At 43.7% G+C, this 24,060-nt stretch overlaps 1 protein-coding gene across 1 annotated transcript in view; it reads left to right on the top strand.

The window, feature by feature from the left end:
* DGCR8 (DGCR8 microprocessor complex subunit) overlaps positions 1-23,123 on the top strand; it is a 68,605-nt gene extending 45,482 nt beyond the window's left edge. Inside the window, exons 10-14 of the mRNA XM_082259094.1 lie at positions 12,813-12,913; positions 16,240-16,346; positions 16,454-16,581; positions 16,981-17,094; positions 21,557-23,123. Of these exons, the coding sequence (XP_082115220.1) occupies positions 12,813-12,913; positions 16,240-16,346; positions 16,454-16,581; positions 16,981-17,094; positions 21,557-21,640 (534 nt within the window). The 3' untranslated portion in view covers positions 21,641-23,123. The remainder of the gene's footprint in view (positions 1-12,812; positions 12,914-16,239; positions 16,347-16,453; positions 16,582-16,980; positions 17,095-21,556) is intronic.
* Positions 23,124-24,060: the final 937 nt, after the last annotated feature.

The following is a 24,060-nucleotide window of genomic DNA, read 5'->3' as shown; positions in this document are numbered from 1 at the left end:
TATAATTTATATGACGGTTGTTAAAGAGGTGTGGGTGTCCCCTAATAGAAGAATGTCATCTGTATACTGCCATACCTGAACCCCACTATGTGATCGTTGACCTTAATGCGTGCTGTCAGTGGCTCTATTGTTAAGGCAAATAGAAGCACTGAGAGGGGGCAGCCCTGCCTGGTACCCCTCCTTAAATGAAAACTGTCATATTTTGCCTCCCTCTCTGATAGATGCCTACGGTTGATGGTATAATAACAAGCGCACCCAGGATTTGAAGGTGGCAAACCCGAATTTCTCCAATATGGCCCAGGGGTATCCCCATTCAACGCTGTAGAATGCATTATTCGCATCTAATGACAGCAAGGCCCTGGTACCCACGTTGTCTCCTGGAGTATGTACGTTAACATACAACCTTCTAAAGTTGACGGCAGTTGACTTACTTGGCATAAATCCTGCCTGGTCATCATGAATAATCCCATTTATGAAAGTGTTTTATTCTCCTGGCAAGTACCTTCGCTAGGATTTTTAACATCCACCTGGAGAAGTGAGATGGGCCTGTAGGAATTGGGCTCTGTAGCTAGCCTGCAAAAGCTGAACAATTCTAGCTATTGACACAGAGAGGGAACTGTTGTCTGAGTCTGGCTTCATTAAATACCTCTAGTAACCTTGGCAGTAATAAATCAGAGTACGTCTGATAGACCTTCATTGGCAACCCGTTGTCCCCGGGGGGGGCTTGGATGTAGGGAACACACAAACCACCTCCTGCAGTTCATCCAAAATGAGGGGTGCGTCTAGGCTATTCCTTTCGGATTCTGAAAGCTGGGGCAATGACACCGACTGTAAGTAACAGTCAAGGTTCTCCGGAGTATACAATACATTGGAGGCATATAAGTTTGTATAAAAACAGACCAGCTCGGCCATGACACCATCTTGTGTATTGACCATCCATCCGTTCGGTAATTTCAGAGCCCCAATGGTGGGAACTGAAGGGCGGATGTTGACAATTTCAGCCAAATGGTGGCCTGTCTGCTCCCCCTCATAAAAAGTCACTTTGGAGAAGAAGCGTTTCCTCTCTGTCTTTAGACTAATTGCTTTGGTCAAGACATCTTGAGCAGACGGCCAGGAGGCATTTAAACATTCTGTAGGATTAGCTATATATTCCTCCTCCAATCTGCGAGCGCGTCAAGTAAACTGCTCCTTATGAGTGTTTTGTATTAGTCTTAAAACCCTTTATAGTAGAGATGAAAACTCCCCTGGAAAAGCACTTAAATGCATCCCAGTGTGTTAGGCCAAGGAGTAACAAGGCGTTATCACAAACAAAGTTTTCAATTTCGGACCTAATGTTATTGTCCGAGGGTAGTAGTTTCAGCCAAAAGGCGTTTAATAGCCAATTGTCTCTCAAAGGATTAACCTGCAATTTTGCCTTGATCCACACCACCAAGGGGGTCTGATTGGAGACTCCTCTATGTGCATATTCTATTTTGTTCACTAGGGGGAAGAGCAGATGCGGATCCCACACATAAGTTTATACAGGAGAGTGAGGAATGGGTTTTAGAGAAGCTTGATAATTGAGTTGTATTGGGATGTTTCATACGCCACATAACCCATCCCAGTTCTGTAAGGTGAGTGAGGACGTAAATTGAAAAGAGGGCGTCTATCCGTTTTCGGGTCTAGAATACCATTAAAGTTTTCTAGATCATAGATGGAAACAATGGGCTTGGTAAGTACAAAAGATACCAGTTCCTGCAGCACCACTGAGGAGAACGGAGGAGGAAAATATACTATGGCAAGCACACAATTTACAGTATACAATTTGCAATATAAAAATACATAGCGCCCCCGAGTCAACATGCGTTTGGAATTCCTGGAAGTCGAAGGATCTTTGTACCAAAATGTGTAACAAAATGCGCACATTCCCCCCCCATCGATCTTTTCAAAGGGCTACCAAGTCCTCTAACATTCCAAGTTACATTGGGGACATCTGCCATAAGGTGTGTGTGTATATGTGTGTGTGTGTGTGTATATATAATATATGTGTGTGTGTGTGTGTATCAGGCATTATATATGGCATGGCATTAGTACCTTGCTTTACGCGTTTCGCCCCTCCCACTGGGCGTCATCAGAAGCTCCTGGAGAAGGTTCCTGGAGAATAAAATGATAGATGAATTTTTTAGTAGCATGATATTTGCGTAGCTGTTATCAAATGCATATTTTTCAGGGACAAATTCAATAAAAATTTTTAAAGTGCAAACAAACACAATGAAATAATTTTTTTTTGAAAATGTATACAATTATGGGGTTGCAAACTAAAATAAAAGATCATATGAAAATATGGGTTTGCATCGAGTAACTAGATGCCAAACGTGAAGCCTTAAAATTGTGTATGCCTGTGAAACTAGGGTTCCCAAAATTCTTCATAGGCAACACTTTTAAATCCTTTACAGGTTATCAGTTGAGACTTGACCATGAATTATGGCCCTAGAATTAATGCTCTCACCAAAATGTTTGTGACAATACGACATATGTATGGCAATTTTTATTTTTTTTTAGTTACACGTGCACGCCATATGCCGTGTGTTGCATTTAGGGGTGCTTTTACATGATTTATTAAAAATACACCCCTAAAATCTCCCTGCCCCACTGCAGCCAGTCAAGGACAGATCTTACTTGACTTGCTGCTACCCCAGCTATAGTAGCTGGGAAATTACCGCTCTAAACCCAGAAGTGACTTCTCTCTTGTCGCTTCCAGCTTCTGCAGATACATAGGGGATCAGGGAGCATTTTTTTCTCCTTGGCTCAAAGTTACACCCATTTACTGTGGCCTTGGGTTTACATTAGGAACCACCACAGGCAACAGGCAGAAGCATGGAGGAGGGCTGCATTTTCAGAGCCCTGAAATGGTCATGAGCTTGCTTAACCACTTAATGACCAAGCCTATTTCTGAAACATGTTGTTAAAATCAGTATTCTTCGTTCTTAGCTAGAAAATTACTTAGAACCCCCAAACATACAGTGCCTTGCGAAAGTATTCGGCCCCCTTGAACTTTTCAACCTTTTGCCACATTTCAGGCTTCAAACATAAAGATATAAAACTGTAATTTTTTTTTTGAAGAATCAACAAGTGGGACACAATCATGAAGTGGAACGAAATGTATTGGATATTTCAAACTTTTTTAACAAACTGAAAAATTGGGCGTGCAAAATTATTCAGCCCCTTTACTTTCAGTGCAGCAAACTCTCTCCAGAAGTTCAGTGAGGATCTCTGAATGATCCAATGTTGACCTAAATGACTAATGATGATAAATAGAATCCACCTGTTTGTAATCAAGTCTCCGTATAAATGCACCTGCACTGTGATAGTCTCAGAGGTCCGTTTAAAGCGCAGAGAGCATCATGAAGAACAAGGAACACACCAGGCAGGTCCGAGATACTGTTGTGGAGAAGTTTAAAGCTGGATTTGGATACAAAAAGATTTCCCAAGCTTTAAACATCCCAAGGAGCACTGTGTAAGCGATAATATTAAAATGGAAGGAGTATCAGACCACTGCAAATCTACGAAGACCTGGCCGTCCCTCTAAACTTTCAGCTCATACAAGGAGAAGACTGATCAGAGATGCAGCCAAGAGGCTCATGATCACTCTGGATGAACTGCAGAGATCTACAGCTGAGGTGGGAGACTCTGTCCATAGGACAACAATCAGTCGTATACTGCACAAATCTGGCCTTTATGGAAGAGTGGCAAGAAGAAAGCCATTTCTTAAAGATAGCCATAAAAAGTGTCGTTTGAAGTTTGCCACAAGCCACCTGGAAGACACACCAAACATGTGGAAGAAGGTGCTCTGGTCAGATGAAACCAAAATCAAACTTTCTCTTACGTCCTCCGACAGTCGCCGCCTCCTCTAAGTCATCACAATTGGGTATTGTCCACCTATCTGTAGGAATAGCTAGGCATATAGACTTAGTCAAAAGACATTAGCATGTACACACCCACGGGGGCTGTCCCATCTGGTCAATACCCCCCCTGCATCACCACTCCCAACTCAGTTTTAGTTTGCCTAGCTTTCAGGAATAGTCAGGCTTACCTTGTGCTGGGGCTTCAGTCTCAGCCTTCCTGATCTTTTATTTGATTTTCTTTGAAAAATGTCATTTTTTTCTCTCACTTTACTAGCTGTTTATTTTGTCAGCTTTAGTGTTCGTTTATTCTTCGGATAAAGATGGATCTTGCGGTGCTGGGATTCAGACTGGCCGCCCTGGTTCTCCAGGGCACTGAGGGTCAGATGGACCCCCAGCCCGCCATCGAGCGTTCAGCTATGGTTCGCCCTGGCATTATGAACGACCCATCCCTGTTCGCTGCAGGGATGCAGCCATGAGGTGGCTACCTCACAGGACTTGTCTGCGATACTGCAGCGTCATGTCCCTGGCTCACGGCACTCCCTGTCAGGAGAGGACAGAGGTTTATCCGTGCAAAGAGGCTCCCCCACGCCATCGGGTACAGGTAAGTACTTTTCTGTGTGGGGCCTCTGTCTGGGGTGGCAGTCTGTGTTGCTGTGTGTCCCCATGTCTGTGCCTGTGTGACTCCCTGTACGATCCCTGTGGGGTTCGTTTTGTACAAATCTGTATGTTTTGTTACTGGGGGTCCCTGTGTCACCTTAGGTGCATGTTTGGGGGTATAGACGTGCGTGTTGTGCGGCGACCGCTGCGGGGGTATGTTCGCGCGGTCCGCCATGTTTTTTACTGCACATGGTTATGGCTCCTCTGGGGCAAGCATACAGATCGTTTTGGCGCCCTCCGCCGCCATTTTGTGGGCTGTAGAACGATCGGTTCGGCCGCATGTCGGCGGCCATCTTAGTGAAGCCTCCAATGCATTTCCTATGGGCAGCCATTTTCCCTGAGGTCTGGCTTATAGCCAGCCCCTTCCAGCAGCATTTCCTTTTCCTCTCAGGCAGCAAGGACACAGGTAGCAACGATCTGCGGGCTCTGCACTGCATCTCTCTGTCTCCTTCTGTATACTGCTTCTGGCTCAGTTTTCTTTCTCCTTTTGGGGGTCTTCATAGCTGTGACAGTAGCGGTGGGCTGCGCACTCCGCAGCGCTATTTAAGGGAACAGTACATCATTTTTTTGCACTGTAATTTTTTTTTTTTTTTCTTGTCTTGAGCCATGGATTCTCAGGAAAGCAAGTTTCCTCCAGCTTTAGTGGGGGGCCCCAGTTCTCCTGTGGCTCCGCTGTGACCTGATCTGGCTGCTGTGGTTGCGACTTTAGTGGTAAATATGGAAATGCTGATGTCTGAACAGGCTGAGAGAAAACGGCCCAGGCTGTCTCTCTCTTCTGATTCAGATGGGGATATGGCTGCTGCTGCTGCAAGCGTGCCCTTTTCAGGGTCCCGCTCATCCTTGGACCCCCCGGGGTCTGAGGGGGAGGCTGAAATTGAGGGTGTTTGACACATCCTCCCCTGGGTCACCTGAAGAACGGGCGACCATGGATGAGTTGATTGTTTCTGTTAAGGAAACCCTGCATTTGGAGGATGAGCCCAATCCTCCGGGCGTTGTGTCCTCTTTTGGGACGCACAGGACCCGCAAGTCTGCGCAGGTTTTTCCCTGCCCAGCTGAATTTCATTACACTGTTAATGAACTGTGGTGCACGTTAAAACGTCCGTTCGTGGTGCCTAGTCTGTTCAAATTGCTTTATCCTTTTGCGCCGGCTACAGAATCACGATGGTGTGTGCCTCCACAGGTAGATCACACTGTGGCCGTGCTGAACAAGGCTACCTTGGTTCCTACTGAGGATACTCCAGTTTTCCGGGATCCCACGGACCGGCGGTTGGAGTCTCTAGCCCGCCATTCCTATACGGTGGCGGGTTCGTTGCTCAAACCCGTTTTCGCGTCCGTTATGGTGGCTCAGGCGGTAGCTGATTGGATCAAGGTGCTTAGAAGCAACCTTGTGTCTGATGACGTGCCGCCTGCCCGACTGGAAATGGTGGATCAGATCCACCAAGGAGTCATGTATTTGTGTGATGCAGCCTTAAATGAGGCCCCCTTGGTGGCGCGCCTCTCGAGTGTCGCGGTGCTTAACCGGTGACTGATATGGCTGAAGAGCTGGTCTGCCGACCAGTCCTCACGGAAGACAGTTGCTGATTTTCCCTATGCTGGCTCTCGCCTTTTTGGCGAGGCGTTGGATACCCTGGTGAAAGGCGTCACGGGGGGCAAGAGCACTATGCTGCCCCAGAACCCGAAGAACAAGTCTTTCCGAGGCAAGCGGGGTTCTGCGCCTAGATCCAGTCAGGGGTCCTTTTGTGCCTTTCGGAACCAATCCAAGGGCAAGCCCTTCAAGGCCCAGAGCAACCAGAAGAAGCCCGTTTCAGGGGTGGGGGGACGTTTGCGCGGTTTCCTCCAGCCTTGGCTGCTCCGGATTTCGGACAGGTGGGTCCAGGAAATCGTTCGATCGGGATACAAGATCGAATTCCTTTCCAGGCCGGCGGACAGATTCTTTCCCTCCAATTTCCATCTGCCTCCGGGGCGTCTGCAGGATTTGCATCGGGCGGTGCAGGACCTGCTTGCTCAGGGAGTGATTGTCCCGGTGCCTCATCGGGACAGGTTTCGGGGGTTTTATTCAAATCTGTTCACTGTGCCCAGGAAGGAGGGCAAAGTGCGTCCTATTCTGGACCTGAAAGCGCTGAACCGCTTTGTGCGTGTTCGAAAGTTTCGGATGGAGTCTCTCCGTTCGGTTGTGGCCTCCTTGAGTCCTGGAGAATTCCTGGCGTCGATAGATCTGAAGGATGCGTACCTGCACATCCCCATTTTCGAGGGTCATCAGCGGTACCTTCGGTTTGCTATCGCAGAGGAACACTACCAGTTTGTGGCGTTACCTTTCGGTCTCGCTTCGGCACCAAGGGTCTTCACCAAGGTGTTGGCACCGGTCCTGGGCCTGCTACGGGCCCAGGGCATTGCGGTCCTGGGGTACCTGGACGATCTGCTTCTTAGATCGAGGGCCAGCCAGGACCTTGTGCGCGACCTGTCCATCACGGTACAGACGCTCCAGGAGTTCGGATGGACCATCAACGTTCAGAAGTCAGCGTTGTCTCCGTCGCTTCGCCTTCCCTACCTGGAAATGGTTCTGGACTCTGCTCAGGCAAAGGTGTTCTTGCCAGAGGACAAGCTCCGGACTTTGCGGGACGAACTCAGGTCCCTCAGGGACAATCCGTCCTCGTCACTCAGGACCTGCATGCGGGGCCTGGGGTTGATGGTGTCGCCCTTCGAGGCGATTCCCTTTGCCCAATTCCACCCGCGGGCTCTCCAGATGGAGATCTTGGCCAGGTGGGACAGACTTCCTCAGTCCTTGGATCTGGATGTCTCCTTGAGTCGCCAGACCAGATTGGCTCTTCTGTGGTGGATCCAGTCCCCGGCGGTGGCGGAAGGCAAGTCCTTCCGCCCGGTGGTATGGACAGTGGTCACCACGGACGCCAGCCTGTCGGGCTGGGGTGGAGTCCTGGGCAACCTGTCTGCCCAGGGCACTTGGTCGGAGGAGGAATCCTCCCTTCCGATAAATGTGCTGGGACTAAGAGCAATAAAACTCTGTCTCTTCCAGTGGTCGGACCGTCTCCAGGGTCTGCCTGTTCGCGTACAGACGGACAATGCTACCGCGGTGGCTTACATCAACCACCAGGGGGGCACCAGGAGTGCTCGAGCGGCCCGGGAGGTGACCGATATTCTGTCTTTGGCCGAGACTCATGTCCCGGCGATCTTGGCAGTTCACATTCCGGGTGTGGAGAATTGGCAGGCCGACTATCTGAGCCGCCAGACCCTGGACCAGGGGGAATGGTCTCTTCACCCGGAGGTTTTTCAGATGTTGTGTGCGAAGTGGGGATCCCCAGATGTGGATCTGTTCGCATCCCGGCTAAACCGAAAGGTGGAAAGCTTCATGGCAAGAACGCGCGATCCATTGGCGGACGCCTCGGATGCGTTGGTGGCCCCTTGGCGTCGGTATCGTCTGATGTACGCCTTTCCTCCGATTCAGTTACTTTCCCGGTTCCTTCGCAGGTTGGCCTCGGAACCGCACATGGTGATTCTGGTGGCACCGGACTGGCCTCGCCGGTCCTGGTACGCCGACGTTGTTCACCTGGCAGTGGCACCTTCGTGGCGCCTACCTCTGCGAGAAGATCTTCTGTCTCAAGGTCCGATCTTCCATCCTGCTTTACAGTCGCTGGCTTTAACGGCCTGGCTGTTGAGACCCAGGTCTTGAAGGACAAGGGTCTATCTCCTGAGGTTATTCCTACCCTGATCAAGGCTAGGAAATCTTCCTCTGGGAAGATCTATTACCGTACCTGGAAAGCCTACTTCACCTGGTGTGAGTCCAGGGGGTTTTCCCCTCGTTCTTACTCGGTGTCGAGAATCTTGGCTTTCCTCCAGTCTGGAGTGGATCAGCGCCTGGCGCTGGCCACTATAAAGGGCCAGGTGTCAGCACTGGCGTCCTTTTCCAACGCCCTGTGGCGTCTCATTCCTTGGTGCGCACATTCATTCAGGGTGTGCGACATTTGGCTCCTCCCAGAAAGGAGCCTCTACCTCCATGGGACTTGAACTTGGTCCTGTCCGCATTGCAGCGTGCTCCCTTTGAGAATATCAGGGAGATATCATTGCCTCTGCTGTCGAAGAAGGTTGCTTTTCTTGTGCCGATCACTTCAGCTCGCAGAGTGTCGGAGCTGGCGGCGTTGTCTTGCCGCTCCCCTTACTTGATAATTCACCGGGATAAGGTGGTTTTGCGACCACCTCCCCCCTTCCTTCCCAAGGTGATCTCTGATTATCACCTTAATGAGGACATTGTCCTGCCTTCGCTTTGTACGAAGCCTAAACATCCAAAGGAGATTGCCTTGCATTCTTTGGATGTTGTCAGGGCGATCAGGGTTTACCTGAAGTCTACGGAATCCTTTCGGAAGACGGATTCCCTCTTTGTCCTTCCTGAGGGACCTCGGAAGGGCATGGCTGCGTCCGCAGCGACTATTGCCAAATGGATCAGACAGACCATTGAGCAGGCTTACGCCTTGAAGGACCGGGTTCCGCCCTTCCCTGTTAAGGCGCACTCTACCAGGTCTTTGAGTACTTCCTGGGCCTATTGGCATCGGGCCTCGGTGGCCCAGGTGTGCAAGGCGGTGACTTGGTCGTCGGTGCACACTTTTTCCAAGTTCTACAAAGTAGACGTTCTGGCATCAGCTGATGCTTCTTTTGGCCGCAAAGTTCTCAGTGCGGCTGTTCCATGATGGACCCTTGGATTTTTTTCTGGGTCCCTGGCTGTTGGCATTTGCTTTCCTGGGCTGTTGCTCCTGTTGAGCATTGTTTTTTTCTGTTGCCCGGTTGGTTCTTACGGTGCGTGTAAGATTCCTTTCTCTGATGTGGGTACTGCATTGCCTTTTCTACGGTTGCGTCTCCCACCCCTCATGTCTATACTGCTTTGGGACATCCCAATTGTGATGACTTAGAGGAGGCGGCGACTGTCGGAGGACGTAAGAGAAAACTGAATTTTTGTAAAATCTTACCTGTAAAATTCCTTTCTCTGAGTCCTCCGACAGTCGCCGCCCCCGCCCCTCTTTTGGGGTTCTTATTACCTACTGCTATGCTACCAAACTGAGTTGGGAGTGGTGATGCAGGGGGGGTATTGACCAGATGGGACAGCCCCCGTGGGTGTGTACATGCTAATGTCTTTTGACTAAGTCTATATGCCTAGCTATTCCTACGGATAGGTGGACAATACCCAATTGTGATGACTTAGAGGAGGCGGCGACTGTCGGAGGACTCAGAGAAAGGAATTCTACAGGGGAAGATTTTACAAAAATTCAGTTTTTTGGCAACAATGCAAAACGTTATGTTTGGCGTAAAATCAACACAGCTCATCACCCTAAACACACCATCCCCACTGTCAAACATGGTGGTGGCAGCATCATGGTTTGGGCCTGCTTTTCTTTAGCAGGGACAGGGAAGATAGTTAAAACTGATGGGAAGATGGATGGAGCCAAATACAGGACCATTCTGGAAGAAAACCTGACGGAGTCTGCAAAAGACCTGAGACTGGGACGGAGATTTGTCTTCCAACAAGACAATGATCCAAAACATAAAGAAAAATCTACAATGGAATGGTTCACAAATAAACATATCCAGGTGTTAGAATGGCCAAGTCAAAGTCCAGACCTGAATCCAATCGAGAATCTGTGGAAAGAACTGAAAACTGCTGTTCACAAATGCTCTCCATCCAACCTCACTGAGCTTGAGCTGTTTTGCAAGGAGGAATGGGCAAAAATGTCAGTCTCTTGATGTGCAAAACCGATAGAGACATACCCCAAGCGACTTACAGCTGTAATTGCAGCAAAAGCTGGCGCTACAAAGTACATTTAAAAACCATTTCCTGCGTTTGTTTTTACAAAGGTTTAACATTGAGAATGGAGCTTTACAGTAGTAACCAGTGACATTCTCCTCAACTCTGACCATTTTCCCGCACTCACACATTTCAGGACTTCTCTCATGCCTTTCTTCCATCAAAGTTCCCTCATGCTTACTGTTTTGCCCTTTCTCTCCAACCCTACAAATTTGCAAGTACATGGTCAAAACTCACCTTAAACAAGAGACCATTTTTATTTGGCTGGTTACCCACTGGTTCACCAGGAACAGGCCAACATTTGGTCAGTGTGTACAGCTGTCTTAACAATCTAGTCTAAAGACAAGCTTTTGTCAAGGGGACATGCTGAAAACCAGCATCCGTTCAGAGCTTGCAGCCAATGTCTGCGAGCTTTGATCACTGTGTTCTGGTGGGGGCAGTCCCCCTGTTGTAACACAAAGGCACAACAGGAAAGATTGCCCAACTAACATTGCTTAGTACGGTGACCTCTCCTTTTTGGTTAGGCCGGCTGGGTTAAGTGAAAAAGCTTTGTGGGTACCCAGCCTTGCTAGGCACAAGCTGTCAATATATTCTATATTCAATAAATATATAATATATTGTTTGCTCACTTCCCATACTTCTTATGATTGTTCGCTCATACATGTAAAGTTCTTTTATTATGGTGTTGCTGCATTTTTTGTTTAAAGACAATTTGAACTAGTTGTCTTAACAATTTGTGCATGTTGTACACAGCACCATGGGAAATAGACTATCGTTATAAACTATTTCCCTCTAAATTTCACAGCCTCATGTCCTTAACCGCAGTCTTGTTGATGAGGTTATGGGTTTTTGGCCAAAATGTTAACACCTAGGTTTACTATGACTTTAAATGGTTTGTTTGGGCCAAGCTGACCCAAATAAACAGTTTCCTTTAACAGATATGCCTGTTAGTAGCGTTGGATAAACTGCATTTAGCTTTAGGTAATACAGTATAGTTTTCTGGCAGCCAGACAGGGATTTTCCATTCCTGGAACAAAATTGAGTCCAGCTGAGTGCTGCTAAACCATTCTCATAGGAAACCTTGCATTTTATAAGTTAATACAATACTTCCCTTATTGGCTGAGGCGGAGAGAGAGGATGTTGTCACAATCTTTACCTCTTTTGCCAATCGGTGGAACCCTTGTATTAAAAAACTAGAAGGGTTCTTTTAAATGTCTGAGTAGTGCTCAGCCCGACACAATTTCAAATGGGTCTGCATGGCTGTCGTCCCAGGAGGAAGCCTCTTCTAAAGATGATGCACAAGAAAGCCCACAAACAGTTTGCTGAAGACAAGCAGACTAAGGGCATGGATTACTGCAAACATGTCCTATAGTCTGATGAGACTAAGATAAACTTATTTGGTTCAGATGGTGTCCAAGTGTGTGTGGCGGCAACCAGGTGAGGAGTACAAAGACAAGTGTGTCTTGCCTACAGTCAAGCATGATGGTGAGGGTGTCATGGTCTGGGGCTTCATGAATGCTGCTGGCCCTGGGGAGCTACAGTTCAGTTAGGGAACCATGAATGCAAACCTGTACTGTGACATACTGAAGCAGAGCATGATCCCCTCCCTTCGGAGACTGGGCCGCAGGGCAGTATTCCAACATAACGACCCCAAACACACCTCCAAGAGCACCACTGCCTTGCTAAAGAAGCAGAGGGTAAAGGTGATGGACTGGCCAAGCATATCTCCAGGCCTAAACCTTATTGAGTATCTGTGAGGCATCCTCAAATGGAAGGTGGAGGAGCGCAAGGTCTCTTAATATCCGCCAGCTCCGTGATGTCGTGGAAGAGGACTCCAGTGGCAACCTGTGAAGCTCTGATAAACTCCATGCCCAAAAGTGCTGGGAAATGATGGCAGCCACACAGGGATTTTCCATTCCTGGAACAGAAGGTTTAGACATTAATGGCTGTGTTTTTATTTTTATTTTATTTATTTCAGGTACTGCGCTGTCAATTTACGCAGCGCTTTTACATATACATTGTATATTCACATCAGTCCCTGCCCTCAAGGAGCTTACAATCTAAGGCCCCTAACTCGCATACATACACAGTAGGGCCAATTTTTTTATACAGGATCCAATTCACCTACCAGTTTGTCTTTGGAGTGTGGGAGGAAACCGGAGTACCCGGAGGAAACCCACGCAGGCACAGGGAGAACATGCAAACTCCAGGCAGGTAGTGTCATGGTTTTTAGGGGACAGCAAATTTACACTGTTATACAAGCTGTACACTGACTTCATTTCACAGAGCAGGTAAGTATAAACCTGTTCTATACAAAATTGTTTGCAATCCATTTAAAAGGCCTTAGTTGTGGGTTTAATCTCTCTCTCTCATATGAAGTTTCCTGTGTCTGAGTATGCAAAATTATTTTAATTAAATTAAATATTTAACATTAGCTTTTTCTTTCCTTTTTTTTTTTTTTATAGTATTTCAACCATATCAGTATTGAAGATTCACGAGTGTATGAGTTGACCAATAAAGCTGGACTTTTGTCACCACATCAGATTCTACTTGAGTGCCTTAAAAGGTAGATTTCTTGTGCAGACCAGTAGACTTGTATTGTTAAAAGTAAAGCACAGCCATTTTGTAGCAACGCAAAGCAGAACATGTGCGATAAAAACAGCAAATATGGCTGCCACATATACTTAATTACAAACTATACAGTGCCTTGAAAAAGTATTCATACCCCTTGAAATTTCCCACATTTTGTCATGTTGCAACCCAAAACCTAAATGTATTTTATGTGATAAGCCAATACAAAGTGGCTCATAATTGTGAAGTAGAAGGAAAATTGTATATCTGAAAAGTGTGGCGTGCATTTGTATTCAGCTCCCCTGAGTCAATACTTTGTAGAACCACCATCTGTGCAAGTACAGCTGCAAGTCTTTTTGGGTATGTCTCTACCAGCTTTGCACATCTAGAGAGTGACATTTTTGCCCATTTTTTGCAAAATCGCTCAAGCTCTGTTAGATTGGATGAAGAGCGTCTGTGAACAGCAACTTTCAAGTCTTGCCACAGATTCTCAATTTGATTTATGTCTGTACTTTGATTGGGCCATTCTGACACATGAATATGCTTTGATATAAGCCAAGGGACTGGGAAGCTGGTCAGAGTTGATTGGAAGATGAAAAGAGCCAAATACATGGAAATCTTAGAAGAAAACCTGTTAGAGTTTGCAAAAGACTTGAGACTGGGGCAGAAGTTCACCTTCCAGTAGGACAATTACCCTAAACAAACAGCCAAAGCTCCAATGGAATGGTTGTAGATCAATGCATATTCATGTGTTAGAACAGCCCAGTCAAAGTCCAGACCTAAATCCAATTGAGAATCTGTGGCACAGAACATCCCAATAAAATACATATACATTTTGGGTTGTAACATGACAAAATGTGGAAAAAATGTAATTCAATTATTTGTAATTTAAAAATTGTAAATATTTGTTATGAACTCGATGCAGGTTAAGCTTTTTTGTTTAGCAGGAATTTTGTAAAATTTGCTTTGTTTATATCTGCTAAAAATGATTTTAGATCATTTTTAGCGATTAATATTATTTTGATAAACCTTTGTACAAATATCGCAGGGCTTTAAAATCAATCGCACCTTCTTATTATTCTATACAGATCATGTGCTTTCATAAAATACATGGTTAAACTCTGAAAGCTGTAAGGGAACAATGAAAACCTCTAGATTTTTACAGAAATTTGGATTTTTTCTATTTTTGTGTGTTTTTTGTTTGATTTTTACCAATTTCACAAAAAAGGAGCAATCTAAAATTAACAAATAGTGGTTATTTATTAACTCAATGCAGGTTAGCTTTTATATTTAGTAGGAATTTTATAAAATGGCCTGCGTTTTTATCTGCCAATAATGATTTTAGTGTATTTTTAGCAAATATATTGTTTTGATAAACATTTGCGCAAATATTGTTTTGCCTTTAAAAATCAGTGGCACCTTATTTGTATTCTACTGGTCATGTGCTTTCAGAAAATATATGGTTTTGGGGGGTCTTTAACAAAGGGAAAAATAAAAAACAATGGAAAAATTGCAAAAATGGCCTGGCCAGCTAGGTTTCAAACTGGAGCACAGGGCCTGGCAGCGAAAGGGTAAATACAGTAATAAATTATGTTGGAAACCTTAAAGGTAACCTAACCCCTAATAGTGTGAGCCTTAGCCTAAAATGTACCGTATTTTCCGGGGTATAAGACGACTTTTTACCCCAGGAAAATCTTCTCAAAAGTCGGGGGTCGTCTTATACGCCGAGTATATCATTTTCAAGGTACCTTCAAGAGAGGAGATTGGAGCAATGCAGGGACTTTTTCTTCTATTTCGGGCGCGTGTACATTATCGGCGCCGCGTCGCATGTTCAGGAAGTTCTGTCTGGCGGCGGAGTGATCTGACTGTCATGCACTCGGTATACTCGGACTACGGTATGTGAGGTGACTCGCAGGGAGCGGGAGATTTAAAACTAATCCTGATGGCGGCGGGTAGCATGGCACTGGCAGCACACAGTGAGTAGGGACTAAATGGATATTGTAATGTCTAATGTCTTAAGTACCGCACTGTAGAATCCTCAGTGCCTTACGATGATTAGCATTAGGACACAGAGCACTAGCTGTTGCATTACTCTGTCAGTGTGCTACATGGCTTTTGGGTGCTAACTTTGTTAATTTATAGCTGTACTGAATGATAGACTATAACACAGTTTAGCAATAAAAAAATCGGTACCCAAAAGCTATGTGGCACACTGTGACAGAGCCATGCAGCACCTACTGTGTTGTTTGAATGGTTATCTCACTTTCTTACAGTACCTTGGAGACCTACAAGAGAAAATTACATCTGAGAAAATGTTTTTCAATGGTGTTGCCTTGCTTCGGAAGGGGGGTAGTCTCATATGGCGAGTATATCCCAAAAGCAATATTTTAACTTGAAAAGTTGGGGGTCGTCTTATACGCCCAGTCGTCTTATACGCCGGCAAATACGGTAATCCCTAAAAACCCACTTTTATCTTTTTATCAATTAAAACCTACGCTTGCGGGATAAAGGCTTCCTCTCCTTGCTTGTTCTTCCCAAATGATTGCTGCTTACTGCCAGGTTGCAAAAAGATCTCGGTACAGAAAATAAAAGATTCAGGAATAGCAAGTAATGGCAATGTAAAATGAAGCATGAAAGCCACCTTACTGACTGTTTTTACAGTTATTAGGTATTAGACTCTTCTAATCCCATGCACTCATGCTGGGAGAGGGAGGGGCAGTATCAAGTCGAATTCAAGTACTTTACACTAGTTAAAAAAATGCACCACTGTTTAGGCAATAATACTAAGGCCTCATGCACTCTGGACGTTATCAAAAACGTCAGTAGAAAGCTGTAGCCGTAGAAGGAGTTTTTCAGTTTTTTTGCAGTAGCATTTTTTAGCGGTAGCGTTTTTTTTTGGCAAAATTATACTCCCACAAAAGCCTATAGCTCAAAAACGCTGACAAACTCAGAATATATAAAACCAGATTAACACAGCGCTTCCATACAAAAAATCAATTATAAGTGAAGTAAAAATACAAATGTGACCCAAAAAAATATAGAATAGCTGCATTTTTTGGCATTTTTACAGCTCAAAAACTCCTCTCAAAAACTAGTTCTGGGGTTTATTTTCCCAGCCTGAAAATGCCACTGCCAAAAACTAACCGCCTATGTGTGCGTTGGACACATAGGATAACATGCTGAGGAGGAAAAACAAAACGCCTAAAACAGCTGTAAAAACGGCCAGTGGGCATGAGGCCTAAAAGTCAGCCTGTTGAGACAAGGTTGCAACCCCCCAAAAATGAAACTGACTATGCTTGACTGTTTTATGCTTGTTTGCAGAAACCATGGAATGGGTGATACATCCATAAAGTTTGAAGTGATTCCTGGCAAGAACCAGAAGAGTGAATATGTTATGACTTGTGGAAAGCATACTGTGAAGGGCTGGTGTGAGTGCAGAGTTCTTTTATTTCATCAGCCATTTGGATTTCTGTAATTTTGTAATAACTTATGATAGTCCATTTCTTAATATGGATTCTTCTGTCTTGTCTTCTAGGCAAAAATAAGAGGGTTGGAAAACAGTTAGCATCACAGAAAATCCTGCAGCTCCTTCATCCTCATGTGAAAAACTGGGGATCCCTATTACGTATGTATGGGAGAGAGAGCACCAAGATGGTGAAACAGGTTAGTTATAGCAATGTTCGTGCAGCAATAATAAAAGTAGGATGTAAATTAACTTTTTGGCACTTATATACTTTCAACTTACAATGAAGCTGACCAGGTATGAGCTTGAGCATGTTCGAGTTTGTACATGCCCAATCCCGCCAGGAAGCCCACAGTGCACTGCGCTAATCAGACGTTTCCCGATCCGCAGCTGCACAAATCTGAATGTCTCACTGCCTGTGATTAGTGGAGTGCAGTGTCGACTTCCTGGCAGGATCGGGCACGTAGCAACTCGAACACTTCTGAGCTCATCTCTAAAGCTGACCATTGTGTTGCCTTTTTTTCACCAACCCTAACTTAGTTTGTGTGTGTTGTAAAGTTCTTGATTTGGTTTTGGTCTTTTTTTTTTTTTTCAATCAGGAAAACTCAGATAAAAGTGTAATAGAACTACATCAGTATGCTAAAAAGAATAGGCCAAATCTTCATATTCTGAATAAGCTGCAGGAGGAGATGAGAAAGCTTGCAGAGGAGAGGGTAAGTGGTAATCTTAAATCCTGAACTTGCTACCTCTGAGAATTATTGTCTGTTTTGCTTTATGTCAGTAATGAGACTTTGTGAGTTCCGTAAAGGTCACCTGAGTCATGAAACTCCACTCCAGGTAGAACATTTTTGATAAAGTATGTAAGGGTTACAGCCTCTGTCACCTTCCTATTGTCATGTTTATCATATTTGGAAGATTTAGTCTCCCTTCTGTTTGACAGATGTAGGACAGAACCCCAATTTAGAGTCAAAATATCCCTACTTTCTGCCTGTGTGATATTGGGAACAGGAAGTGTCCCCCCCTCCCATATCAAATATCTATTTGTCCTACTCTGGGAAAACAAATGCCTTCAAATTCCAAAACTTTGCATGGAATCTCCAAGGTCTGTAAATACCTCCTTGTCCTGAGGCAGGGGGAATACCTGGCATTCGTAGACATCCAAGATGCCTATCCCCATATTACCATTTCCACCACATGGGCAATTGCTTTGCCGCGACAGCCATTTTCAGTTTCTCGCACTTCCCTTAGGCCTAATTTCTGCTCCCAGAGTATCCACCTAAATCTTTTCTTCCTTATCACTGGAAAATATGAACAGATGCCAGTCTTTCTGACCAGAAAGGAGTGTTTCGTCTCTTGCGGTCCAGGAAGCATGGTCACTTGTGGAAGCCAAGCTTCCCCATCAACATCCTGGAAACCATGCAACACGCCTTTCTATGAGGACACCCAGTCAGGGTTCAGTCAGACAATGCCATGGCTGTGGCCTACATCAACCATTAAGGGGGCACCAGTAGTCATGCAGCCTTTGAAGAAAGCAAGCCAAATTAATATAGATGGAAACTCGCTGTGTAGTGATCTCTGCAGTCCACATCCCAGGAGTATACCAGTGAAGAGTAGACTGATTCAGCCGCGACTGCCTTGATTATGTTACCCATCACTTGATCCTCTTATCCTTCTGGTAGATCCAATGCCTGTTTTTCTGACTAATTCACATTCATTACATGGGTCTTCTGTTTCGTTACGTTTTTATTATTTCTTAAATAGGACCGATACAAACCATCATGCAAACGTTTGTTCATATCTGAGGTCAATTAGGAGACAAGCTGCCATAAGTTGGAAGCCTTGAGCCACATACAATACATGCATGTATGGCATACACATTCATCCTCGCTCCAAAGTACTTGGACTCCGCTAGGGCCTGTAACAGCCTAGCTTCCAGGAGCATAAATTCATGAACAAGTGATCAATATTCACAAAAGGCATAGCATCCATAATATAACCTTTTACTTTTCAAGTGTATAAAAATTTGGGACTTGTAAAGAAAAATAAACATCAGGAGGGGATAGAAAGAAGAGGGAAAAAGATAAAAGAATGACCAAGAGAAACAAGAGTGCGAAGAATATAGATAATTGCCTCCTTTGGTCGGGATCCCATCCCTGCCCTGAATCTATGCAGTGGATTGTGGGAATTTAACCAGGAATTACAAACCTTTCAAATCTATTTTTTTGTCTCAAAGAATATTAAACAACTTTTCGTGTAACATTATCTATGCATTTTTGTTCTCCCTTGCAGCAGTATTATTTCAAGCGATTGCCATGCCTTTGCGATAGTCATTTTGTTCGCCAGAAAAATATGAGCGACTGGGTGGGTGGAAGGAGATCTGCTCCTTAAGGATTTCTCATTATTAATTTGTGGCTTCTCTAGCTTGAAATTCTGTGACTGTATGCAGTCCTCATTTCAGAAAACCCTGCACTAACGAGAGAGATTTTTTCGATGTGTGTTTTCCAGAGACGAGTACAGTCACTGGAATGCAGGGGAGGGGAAGCACAGCTCAGTAAAGCTAGCTATACACTAGACTTCACATGAACATTCATGTGAATATTTGTAATAGAATGAGATGAAAAATCATTGTCCATTTCATGACTGGATGGCATTTTTTAAAGTAATTTAAAATTTTATAAAAGTAAACTATTTCTCAGCCTTAGGCCTAAACTGTGAAATAATCTCCGCGCTCCAGGATGCACCAGCACACAGCTGGTAAAAGATTTAAACCAATAGAGCAGCTACTTAAACAAATATAGGATATATTTGATGACACAGTGAACAGAGAATGATAGTAGCGCTTGAAACAATATTTAAAAAGTCTCTTAAAATAAACCATAGAGATCCCCCAAAATGCCAGTCTGGTTAGTGACAAACTCCTCCCAGCATTTGGAAAATAGTCCCACAAGCTTATTAAATGATGGTAAATATGAACATCAGTCCCTTTAGACTCCAAAGCTTCAACAATTCACAAAACGCAAATCATTCGTGTAGTCCAACAGGGTCACCGCTATTCCACCACCAAGTGCAGGGGGATAGTAGGAAATGGCCACTCACCAGATCACGATGCTCACTTACTCTCATAAATGAGCACACCTCGCATGTGTATAATAGATGCCCACGTAAAGTAGATATCAGCAAGGATAAATTCCAAGATCGGTTCAGTGACTCTCTTCCTCTCAAACTCCCATGTATGTGGAAAACACAAAAAACATTCTCCACTAGTGCAATACGTCTGATACAAATTTATTGGAATAAAAGCACAGCATACATCGCACTCACTTGTGGCCAGACGACGCACCCAATCGTGGATCACTGCAGCGGAGGACTTCCGGGACTACCCGATCTGGCGTGGAGCCAAATCAGAGTAGGAGTGGAGGACCCGAACCTGCCATTTATACGAGATAAGCTTTTACTATTTTTATCACAAGTGAGTGCAATGTATGCTGTGCTTTTATTTCAATAAATTGGTATCAGACGTATTGCACTAGTGGAGAATGTTTTTGTGTTTTCCACGTACATGGGAGTTTGAGAGGAAGAGAGTCACTGAACCGATCTTGGAATTTATCCTTGCTGATATCTACTTTATGTGGGCATCTATTATACACATGCGAGGTGTGCTCATTTATGAGAGGAAGTGAGCATCGTGATCTGGTGAGTGGCCATTTCCTACTATCCCCCTGCACTTGGTGGTGGAATAGCGGTGACCCTGTTGGACTACACGAATGATTTGCGTTTTGTGAATTGTTGAAGCTTTGGAGTCTAAAGGGACTGATGTTCATATTTACCATCATTTAATAAGCTTGTGGGACTATTTTCCAAATGCTGGGAGGAGTTTGTCACTAACCAGACTGGCATTTTGGGGGATCTCTATGGTTTATTTTAAGAGACTTTTTAAATATTGTTTCAAGCGCTACTATCATTCTCTGTTTAATTTAAAATTTTGTTTGCTTTCAACGTTTGATTTTGGAACGAATGTAACTTCCTTAATGAAAACCACATACACTGTAAGAAATTTGTTCACTTAAGTTTTCCATCCTGCTCCTTCAAGTTTTCCCCCTACAGTGGTTAAAACTAATGATTAGAAAAATGTAACAAACTTTTCTTAAAACTGCCCAGAGTGGTTCCACATTAAATTAATAAAAGGTACAGTAAAAACTTGGATTGCGAGCATAATTCGTTCTGGAAACATGCTTGTAATCCAAAGCACTCTTGTATCAAAGCGAATTTCCCCATAAGAAATAATGGAAACTCAAATGATTCGTTCCACAAATCCTTCAGTTTATAGTCTATATACAAAGATTATAGCAATGTGATAGGTTGTGTAACCATAAAATGTCCATCCACAATATGCAGCCTTCCCAAGGGGATTAGAAGCAAAATCTAGCAGAGCTACAGAATATAAGAGATGAGAATGTAGCAATATGGTTACATTTAATGAAGGTTCAACATTTAGCAACTCACATAGGTGTGCCTATTTTAATTATCAACCAAGTATGCAGGCATCCAGGGTAAAGCTGTCCACATAGACCATCTTCTGAACCACCGACTCTCACCACTGTCAGTCTGCAATCCTGACCGGGAAGAATAGCCTGCAGTAGAGTGATCTGAAAGTGAGGCTTTGAATCACTCGTGGAGTGCAGCGGGGAAGGGATGATGAAGATGGCTGTGCAGAGGATGGTCTATGTGGACAGCTTTACCCCAGATGCCTGCATACTTAGATGGGCCTATTTTAATCATCAACCATGCGAGTTGCTAAATATTGAACCTTCATTAAATGTAACCATCATGCTACACTTTAGAGGCTCCTCTCTTCTTTTTTATACATGACGCTACTTGTATATCAAGACATCGCTTGTATATCAAGTCAAAATTTATTTAAAAAATGTGCTTGTCTTGCAAAGCGCTCTCAAACCAAGTTACTCTCAAACCAAGGTTTTACTGTATTTGAAAAAAACCTTTTTGTAGCATAGTGAAAGTTAATTTTTAATCATACTAGATATGAGTTTCCACCGCTTGTACAACATCGTTTTGTCACCCTGTCTCCTTTTTTCCCCTACTATTGAAGATATTGAGATCAAATATTTACATTTGTTTCTTAAATACAGTTTATACAGTTTATCTTCTTATTTTTAGGAGGAGACAAGGAAAAAGCCGAAGATGACAATTGTTGAATCTGCACAGCCTGGAAATGAACCCCTGTGCACAGTAGACGTTTGACTACTGTACTGATGGAGCAATAAGAAACTTGGGAGGCTTGCTTTAATAAACTGTTCAAAGGATGCTGAAGATGATTGTGATATGCAAACAGGGCTGCTTCCTTATGCATAGTCAGTTTTTCTTCGTCTGCACAACACTGCAGAGATATTACCTCCCTTATGAAATTGTGTGCCATTTCACCTTGTTTGATTTCTGTATGTGGTCCAAAAGAGCATTGCTGAGATGTGCACATCTAATAGGCTTATACATTATGTTTAGGACATCAAGCACTTTCCCCTTTCAAGGGACAAATCTGGTAGCCATTGATTGGCCTTGTAATATGAAACTTCAATCAATTTGTTACAACATTTGAAGGACCGCTTCATGCTTAAGTAACCACTGCAATATTTTTCATTGTGGTTACTGCACACACAATGGATACACAATAAATATTTGAACCATGATGTAAGATCCTTGCACATAAGTGTGACTGAATTAAGTGAGACAGAGAGCACAATATTCAGCACATACTTGGCTATCTGGTATTAGTGCTTTGCACACATCTCAGCTGCTTGTTCCATCCTAAACAAAATGTTGCTCTGTCGCATCTACTGCACTGAATGCTTTGTGCTGCAGATGTGCCTTCTATTTATTGGCAAGTTCATTGTAATACACTGCTGTTTTTTCATGTAAAGAATACTTGCTCACTGGACGTTTTTGAAAGCACATCCCGTATGCAAATGGTATGCCATTGTCCTATGCCCTTTAATGGCTGCATCAGTCTGCAATGCAAATACTACTCTGTCACTGTAAGGGGCCTGTGCAGTCACACTGCCTTGAATTGTAGAAGTCACATGAGCAGGAAGATACATTAAGGGTGCTCAAGCTGTCTGATTATGTTCACTTTTTAAGCACACAAAAGGGGACAAGCTCTTTCAGAATTACAAAGGTAACCCTATCTGAAACCTCTGTTTAGTTCTGTTGAGCATCAATATGTTTTTAGAAAGCAATTTAATATTCCTCAATAACCGAGGCTTTAAGTATTAGTTTTAAAGACAGATGTGCTTGTATTTAATGCATTTTTTCTACTTGTATTCCTAGTTCAATATTGCAAGCTGCTTATGTTGTCTTTGTTCAGTTCTATTTAACAAATATGTCTGACCAGATTTGAATGATAGCCAGTAAGTGTTAGTGGATTCCTGTCACTATTACAAATATGAATGTTGGTGAACTTGTCGTGCATTGTACGCTTTTCTTTACTGTGACCTTTTTTTTTTTTTTTTTTGCAGTGTGTTTAGTAAGGCCTTATGTGAACCAAAGGCAATAGAGGCTGTCAGGCCATGTTCATTCTACTCTTTTGCTTCTTTTAAAAATGCAGGGTAACAAGATACTACCGTTGTTTTCTTTTTCTTTTTTCTGCATTATACAATAGGGGAGAATCCTCAAGAAGCTATTAAAATGTAATTGATTTTGTGCCTATCCAGTAAAGATTCAGTGAATGTTATGTAGCTGTCAGTTCTATGTACACGTATTGTGGAATGTATAGGAAGTTTCACTAGCCCACAGAGTTGCTGCCATTTCTTTTGACAAGCTCTCCAAACATTTTATGTTCAGCATAGTGGCAAGCAATGCTTTGTGATGGGCAGTGAGGTCCTGGTGGTTTATGAACCTCTTGAGGCATGCCAGATCTGCTCACCATTTATGTGGGTAAGGTTTTTGCTGTACCTCGTGCTTCCCAATTGTAGAGACACTGGGAAAACAACAGATTCTGGATCTCTGTGCCATTTTCTCTATGCCCATATGTTTATGCTTTAAAGAAAAAAAAATGTGATGGATGGGAATATTATGGAATCTTTTCGCCTTTTTATTTCAAAACTGTTGTGAATTTGGACTATTTTTAATCCATTTAGGCACAAAGCATATTAACTAGGTCATAATTCACCTCTGCTGAAGGTGATTTTTTTTTTTTTTTTTTTTTTTTGCGATTTTTGTGGAAACCATACAAAAAATGTGATAAGCCCCAAAAAAAGGTGTGAAATGGACCCCTATTGAATGCTGTGAATGTGTCACAAGTAATTCATTCTTTGGTTACCTTCATCGGTTTGTGAGATGTTTCACAACTTAGGCTAGCCATATATTATACAATTTTCTTATTCAATTTCCTTTAGATTTACCTTCAACTATGTTTTGAAAAGGCCTGCCTGATTGCATATGAATTGAAAGTGTTAGGTTTCACCTCCTATTATATGGTTGTGGTAAATCTAAACAAAAACTATAGAAGGAAATTATATAATGTAGTACCAGCCTTAGTAGAAATTGTCATGCGACTGAGGGGTCCATTTAGTGGCACAGAGCGTATTGTGTTTTTTACTCCATTGACCTGTTCAGATAATGACACAGGACAACTTTTTTGCTGAATTTCTAATCTCCCATTTCTGGGT

The sequence above is a fragment of the Pelophylax lessonae genome, assembly GCF_965119305.1.
Source record: "Pelophylax lessonae genome assembly, chromosome: 1".
NCBI lineage: Eukaryota > Metazoa > Chordata > Amphibia > Anura > Ranidae > Pelophylax > Pelophylax lessonae.
This window is presented reverse-complemented; position numbering and strand designations above follow the sequence as displayed.